This window comes from Acyrthosiphon pisum, chromosome A2 (genome assembly GCF_005508785.2).
Source record: "Acyrthosiphon pisum isolate AL4f chromosome A2, pea_aphid_22Mar2018_4r6ur, whole genome shotgun sequence".
Classification (NCBI taxonomy): Eukaryota; Metazoa; Arthropoda; class Insecta; order Hemiptera; family Aphididae; genus Acyrthosiphon; species Acyrthosiphon pisum.
In genome coordinates, this window is record NC_042495.1 from 94,013,900 (window position 1) to 94,022,240 (window position 8,341).

Sequence of the window (8,341 nt, forward strand, 5' to 3'; positions counted from 1 at the left end):
TACTAAACTTGACTTTCCCACATTTTTGATATTATCTCCCAAATTCCAGGAATAGTCATATAAAAAAAGAATATTTGAACATTTTTGTATTTCAATTTTTGGAGAAGCTAAAAATCAAAAAATCTAAAATATGGGAAAGTGGATTTCAAGTAGACGAATTTATGATGAATTCAAATCTGTTTTCAGAATTCTTATCGCTTCATTAGATCAATTGGTATGTTTGGCAATAAAACACGTTTAAAATACTATGTCACGCGTTCATCTAACGATGAAAACAGAAAATCACGGTATCAAATCCCCTTAGTCAAAATGTTGGTATGGGGGCTGCGGAAATTCCTAAGTTTGGAATTTTTATTTAATTTAGATTTTTTATTCAACCAGGATTTTATTCTTTTTAGTTTTTTCAATAAAAAATGGTTTTTTATTCAAATTAATTTTTTTTTATTCATTATAAGACTTTATCCGATTTAAGACTTTTTTTCAGCAAGGATTTTTTATTTAATTTAGATGTTTCAATAAATAATGGTCTTTTATTCAAATTATTTTTTTATTCCTATTAGACTTTTTTTTTATCCAATTTAGATTATTTTATCCTATTTAGGATTGGTTTTTACTTAGCTGTTTTTTTTATTCAAATCAGTTTTTTTATTCAAATTAGACTTTTTTTTATCTAATTTGGAATTTTTATCCGATTTAGATTTTTTAATCAACCAGGCTTTTATTCTATTTACTTTTTTCAATAAAAAATGGTTTTTTATTAAAGTTAATTATTTTTTATACATAAGTCTGATCCTTGTTGAAAAACAATCTAAAATGGATAAAAAAGTCTAATAGGAATAAAAAAAAAATTTGAATAAAAAACCATTATTTATTGAAATATCTAAATAGAATAAAAGCCTGGTTGAATAAAAAATCTAAATTAGATAAAAATTCCAAATTTGGGCATTTCCCCAGCACCACCACCAAAATTTTGTTTTAAAAAAACTAAATCTCTACAAACGAAAAAAAATTAGATTACAAACCAATACAAAGCGGCTACAAACGAATGGTTAAAAAAAATTCAAAATTCAAAATTTGGGCATTTCCTCAGCCCCTCACCAAAATTTTGATTTAAAAAAAAAACTAAATCGGATAAAAAATTCTTATATGAATGAAAAAAAATAATTTGAATAAAAAAACCATTATTTATTGAAAAATCTAAATTAAATATAAAATCCTCGTTGAAAAAAATCCTAAATCGGATAAAAAAAAGTCACGAATAAAAAAATAAACTTGAATAAAAAACCATTTTTTATTGAAAAATCTAAATAGAATTAATGCTTGATTGATTAAAAAATCTAAATCAGATAAAAAAATTCCAAATTAGATAAAAAGTCTTATATGAATGAAAAAAAATTGATTTTAATAAAAAACCATTTTTTATTGAAAAATTTAAATTAAATAAAAAATCCTTGTTTAAAAATAATCCAAATTAGATAAAAAAAAAGTTTAATTTTAATAAAAAAAACAGTTAAGTAAAAAACAATCCTAAATCGGATAAAAAAATCTAAATTGTAAAAAAATTTTAATTTTAATAAAAAACTGATTTGAATAAAAAACAGTTAAGTAAAAACCAATCCTAAATCGGATAAAATAATCTAAATTGGATAAAAAAAAGTCTAATAGGAATAAAAAAAATAATTTGAATAAAAGACCATTATTTATTGAAATATCTAAATCAGGGATCTTCAACCCACGGCCCGCCCCGTCATAATATATGCGACCCGCGATCACATTTTAATTTTAACATGTACATTTTCTAGTGCATTAAAATTATAACAGTTAAGCTATCGCTATCGGAAATATGCGATAAGATAAATTGAATTACCTACCAAGATATAATTATTACTGTCTGTTAGTTCGTACTCGATTGTGGAACGAGCACAATATTCTCGTTTATGTGTAAAAGTTTCAATTTCATACTTTTTCTTCGTAATATTTGTACAATATATCGGTGAGTAAAGCACGTAAAATCTCGGATGAAAGTCGCGTTTTTCAAGAAAAATGGTCCAATAGCTATTTTTTTATTCAAGTTAAAGAAAAGGCAATATGTTTGATTTGCCAAGAATCGATTGCAGTGATGAAAGAGTACAATTTAAAACGACATTAAAATACCAAACATGCAGCAAAATATGATATGATACAAGGACAACTTCGAATTGACAAATTTGTATTGTTAATGAAAAGTATACAAGGTCAGTCTTCAAGTATAAAAAAATGTTATAAAGACTCAGAAGCCAGTGTCAAAGCTAGTTATACCATAGCACAAAAAATTGCAGCTAAATCGAAGCCGTTCACTGATGGTGAATTTATAAAAGAGTGTATGGAGGCCGCCTCTGAAATTTTATGTCCATCAAAAAAACAACTTTTTTCCAAATTGAGTTTATCAGGGCTAACTGTAGCAAGGCGTATAGAAGAACTAGGAACTGATATTGAGAGTACCCTAAAAGAACGTATTTCTAAATTTATTTTTTATTTGCTGGCCCTTGACGAAAGTACAGATTTGTCAGATACTGCGCAATTAGCAATTTTTATTCTGGGTATCGATTCTAATTTTAATATTACTGAAGAATTAGCCGCGCTTTTTCCAATTAAAGACACTACAAAAAGTTGTGATATTTTTAATGCATTAAATTCGACACTTAACCGTTTTGACATCAAATTAAATAACTTTTCTGGAGTTATAACAGATGGAGCCCCATCAATGGTTAGAAAAAATGAAGGGATAGTAGCGCTCATTAAGAAAGAAATGAGTACATGTGGTGCTTTAAAACTGATGCAATATCACTGCATTATCCACCAAGAAAATAATTTTGTGCAAAATCTGTTGGTTTTCAAACTATTATGAAAGATGTTGTAAAAATAGTAAATTTTATCAGATCAAGAGCATTGAATCATAGAGAATTTAAAAACTTTTTGAGTGAAATAGAAGCTGAACAAGGTGATGTAATCTATTTTACAGATGTCCGTTGGCTCAGCAGAGGAAAAGTATTGAAAAGGGTTTTTGATTTAAAAAATGAAATTTTTGAATTTGCTGCAAGTAAAGGAAAACAATTTGAACAACTTAATGATTACATTGCACTTGAATGAACTGAATTTACGCTTGCAACGTCAAAACCAATTAATACATAATTTATTTGACCATATTAAATCTTTTGAAAATAAACTTCGGCTGTGGGAAATTCAGCTAAGAAATAATAACACTACTCACTTCCCATGTTTGTCAAAATACAATGTCACGTCAACGGAAAAATACGCAGAAGCAATTTCTGATTTAAAAATCCAATTTGATTCGAGGTTCTTAGATTTCAAAGCAAATGAAAAATTGTTTAATTTGTTTTCAATTCCATTTTCCTTATCAGTTGAAGATGTCCCCTTTAACATACAAATGGAGATCATTGATATACAGAACAATACAATATTAAAAGAAAAGTACAATAATGTTGAACTTTCAATTTTTTATTCGAAATATATTGACACGGAGACATATCCTAATCTTCAAAACAACGCATTACGAATGATGTCTCTTTTTGGCAGTACCTACTTACACTTGTGAACACATTTTTTCACGAATGAAAATTGTCAAATTTAAAACTAGATTCTAAATTAAATAAAAAATCCTTGTTGAAAAAAAAGTCTTACAATGAACATAAAAAAAATTAATTTGAATAAAAAACCATTTTTTATTGAAAAATTTAAATTAAATAAAAATTCCGACCTTGGGAATTTCCCCAGCCCCCACACCAACATTTTGACTTTAAAAAAAAACTAAATCTCTACAAACGAAAAAAATTAGATTACAAACCAATACAAACCGGCTACAAACGAATGGTGAAAAAAAATTCAAAATTCAAAATTGGGGGGGCTGGGGAAATGTACCTACATTTTCTCTAAATGAGAATCGAGACCTGATAAAATCGATCGATGAACATTGAACCTTTCTTCTAACTCTGTAATAAATTTGTCAAGATAAGGAATTAAAATTGATGCTCGATAATATTGTTCCGGAATATTTAATGGTAAATTGCATCTATTAGTTTGTTTTTTTGTTAATCTCGGAATTTTAATTTCAATATCGAATTTTTAGGCCACTACTTTTACTTCTTCAAATATTTCATTAAAAACATCATCGGCGTGTGTTCGAAGTTCTTATTTTTTCTTTTTTTGTATCATTTGCTAATTGTACAGCTAATTTAAGATCGGTATATTTTGATTTTTGTAGGAACTTTGAAAGTGGTAAACCTATACTATGTAATGAGACAAAACGGAATGCCCATTAATGTGGCGCACTCTCGTGTTGCATTTCCACAACTGGTCAAAAAAACCGACGCCACGCGCTCACGCGTCATAGAACCGTCGACGACCGACCGTCCGACTGAATACAACCACCGAAACGAACTACAGATAGCGCCGTGCACCGCCCGTGTCTCCGAACGCGCGCCGCCCACCAGAAAATCCCGTAAACCCAAGGAGCTAGAACCTCGGCGTTCACATATTCCGATTCAGCGTCTTTCAAACTACAATATTGTATTATTCAAATACTTCAAACCAACACTTGAAAAGCCTAAAACGTAGAAATACTACTTATCATTTCGACCGGGATCTAAAGGCAACGACCCACATAAGTATAGGCCACCATCTGTCGATTAAACACATTTCTCCCCGCTGAGCACAGATGACTTGTGAGCCGGACGATACTAACACTGCTTAAAAGCTGTGATACTAGTTATCGTCACGAACGGACACAAATCTCTGTACTATCAACAGCACTCTCTGCCCCAGACTGAATAAGCCTTGTATCGCTACGAACGGATATTCTACAGTCTGACCCGGCAAAATAATAACCGACAAAGTCGAGCCATTCACGCCGGTAACATACTTATTAATAATTAGTAATTATTAGTTTTACCGTGCCACTGATTACGCCACTGTTCCGTAGTTGCACGCCTCCACTCAGGACGAGCCAGCCACCATGGCCTTCCGAACAACAACCGTGAGTTCAATGTTCGCACATTCCCACCCATTTTATGTGATCCCTAGATACATTATTTTTATTGTACACTCGTGAGAGTATAAATTATTATTATAAAGAAATAGATACTGTAAAACAATATTATTCATTTCTTGTATAATAACTAGGTATGGAAATAAACGTTTAATAAAATTACCACAAAACCAAAACATTTCCAATTTTCATTACAACTAAAACCTTTGTTCAAAACGAATAATGATATCCCAAACTCTATAACTATCTAAAATAGAATTTCTAAGACGTCTTGCTTTATTTGAAATATCGTTATCGTCCCATTCCGAAATTGTATCTAGTGCTTCAATGACATACTCAAAAAGTTCCATAAAATAGTTTATTGCGTGAAATCGTTCTATCCATCTGGTTTCGCAACTTCTTTTCAATGATTTTTTGAGGATGTTTCTGATGAATTTTCAATATGAAATTGAAGAATTGATTTTTTTTCGGAAAAAATAAAGAAATCGCGGACTTTCCCTAGAGTTGCTAAACAGTCTCTTGTTTGTGTAGCACTGCATGATTTAGATACTACCAGGTTTAACACATGTGCTGAACAGTGTACATACATTTCTAAAGGATGTGTGTCTTTAATATGTGCTTGAACGCCATTAAATTTACCCGACATAATATAAGCCCCTCTATCATACCCCTGACCACGTAAATATGTTGTATCTATGCTAAAATGTTGTAGATTATCAATTATTAATTTTACCAATCCTTTTCCTGTTATATCAACAGCAGGAACAAATTGCAAAAAATCTTAAGGAAGTAAAAGGGTGTTTAATTCGATATATCTGACACACAAAGATACCTGTTCTATACCCGACACATCGGCCGTTTCGTCGGCGAGAACAGAAAAACATTTTGCTTCGTTTACTCTTGAAACTATTTTGTTCAATAATAGTTTGTTACAGGAATCGATTATTTTGTTTAGACTAGTAGAATGTGTGTACTTAATGGTACGAGAACTTTCAAGATATGATCTCATATCACTATTATCTATTGGGCCCTATAGCGAAGAATTGCCCTAAAATTACAGTCATTATTTTGTTTGTCATCTGAGTGTGCTTTTAAAATGTTCCCAGAGTCACGATGTCCTCTTAGTGCCATACTTTGCCGACCACACAAAATAATTTCCTCAACAACAGGAATGATATTTTTACGATTTTGTATTAGGTATTTCTTTTTTCCTTCTAATATCAATTTGTTTGTCTACTGATAAAGTGGGATTTTTAATAATATTTAAAAAGTTTTCTGAATCTAATATACATTTTATATGGTATTCTAGTTGCGAGTGATTTTTGAAATATTCTAATGCATGTCTCCAGTTGTCATATTTTTTTGTAACTAATGATCCTAATGTTTGGTTATTAATTTCCGCATAATTTGTTGAAAAAGCTACACAAAATTTACAATACGCTCCATTATCTATATTATAATACGCTAACCAAGGAAAGCTAGCAAACCATTTATTGACTAAAAATATTTTTATGTTGGTATTAAAAATAAATAATTATTTTAAACATTTAAACATTATGTAGCTGGTATAACTCTGAATATTAAAAAAAATGAAATATTAGCTATAGTAAATAATATTGATTATTATTATTAAATGTACATCTCACTTTGTGTGGCATATTACAACATAAGATTGAAGACATGTATCAGAATTCATTTTATTGTAGATCAATGAATACATTTTTTATTTTAAGTTTTTATTTATTTTTTTTTTTTTGTATGCTGGCAAAGATTCGACATATTCCTTTGCTGCACTGTACAAATTAGAATGTTTATTTATAATCTGTACTAATGCAGCAAAGGTGTCATCATGAAATAACTTGTTCTCTTTTAACTTATACATTGCTAATTGAATTTGTGCAGGATTGTTAGCAATGTAATTATCAATTATCGTAGCATCAAAAAATAAACCAAAACTATTTAATGCAATTTTTAATATGTTAATGTCAATAGCATTACATTTATGTTTCAAGAAAATAATACAAGAGGCGATGTCCTGGGAAGTTTTCTTAAAAAAAATATAAAAAATTTTAAAATGAAGGCATAACAATTTATAATAATAAATTTAATATTAAGTACATTTTTGTATCGATATGACCGTTTAGCACTTTTTATTTTATACTTCACAACAGGCTCAATTGGTGGTAAATAGTTACAGTTCAATCTGGACAGTCGTGCTCACCGGTTGTGTCTACTTCTTATCTACTATATACTACTAACAGTTATGACGCACACTATGGATTCTACCTCATTAGATGATATTAAATCTTCATTAGATGAACTTAAAGCCTCTCAAGGTAAGATAATCTCATCAATTAATATTTCAAATAATAACATTAAAGCATTGAATAAAAGGTTTGACGATATAATTAAAACTATATCTACTCTATCCGAGGAAAATAAGATGCTCAAAGAAAAAATTCATGTTCTGGAAAATAAATATGATCTTTTAGAAAAAAAAATCTCTACCTCTCAAATGTCTACTGATCAAAACTTATTATCTGAAATAATGGAGAGACAATCACGCTCATGTAATTTAATTATTTTTAATTTGCCTGAATCTAAGGAAGATTCCCAAACTAAAATAACTGATTATGATCAACTCGTAACCATATTTAACGCAATGGATACAAATCCAACAAAATGTACCTGTCATTGTCTCGGAAAACCAAATTCAAGTACTGAAAATAAGTCACGTCCTTTAAAAGTTGTATTATCTAATACCATTGAAGTTTTCACGTTACTTCGTTCGCAAGTGAAATTGCGTAATTCTCCAAATTGGTCTAATATTCGCCTGGCTTCCGATCGCACGACAATGCAACGTGATCATATGAGAAATTTACGTGAACAATTACAGAAACGAAGAGATAATGGCGAGAACGATCTAATTATTAAATACAATAAAGGCATTCCAAGTATAATAATTAATAAAAATAAAAATGTTTAAATAAATCCCAGTCAGATCTTATATTTACTATCAGAATGCACGAAGTATCATATGATACCCCTCTGTTATCACTTGTGAAAATAATTTCATAAAATCGTATAAAATTGAGAATTATTATCATAACCTAAATGATTACACGATAATATTCGTAACGTTTCGTATAACGTTCCAAACATCAGATCAATACTGAGCTATGATTTCTCGATTTAATACAATTTTTTTTATTTTCTATTATCAGTTGTTATCAGTGGTCTTATCAATTTAATTCATGCATGAAGAGGCTAAACAACAAACTCCCTAGTTTAAAACGA

At 29.5% G+C, this 8,341-nt stretch overlaps 1 protein-coding gene across 1 annotated transcript; it reads left to right on the top strand.

Moving 5' to 3' along the window:
- Nucleotides 1-2,176: 2,176 nt before the first annotated feature.
- Nucleotides 2,177-3,129, top strand: LOC103309398 (general transcription factor II-I repeat domain-containing protein 2-like). The gene is made up of 2 exons (XM_008184719.1): nt 2,177-2,865; nt 2,919-3,129. The coding sequence occupies exons 1-2, from the start codon at nt 2,177-2,179 to the stop codon at nt 3,127-3,129; spliced, it is 900 nt and encodes a 299-aa protein (XP_008182941.1).
- The last annotated feature ends 5,212 nt before the right edge of the window (nt 3,130-8,341 follow it).

What these genes read in the sequence shown, in the direction of transcription:
- LOC103309398 (XM_008184719.1), top strand. Translation starts at nt 2,177, where the DNA reads ATGATACAAGGACAACTTCGAATTGACAAATTTGTATTGTTAATGAAA. An exon ending in AATAATTTTGTGCAAAATCT is followed by an intron (nt 2,866 to 2,918) that starts GTTGGTTTTCAA and finishes AAATTTTATCAG; the next exon opens with ATCAAGAGCATTGAATCATA.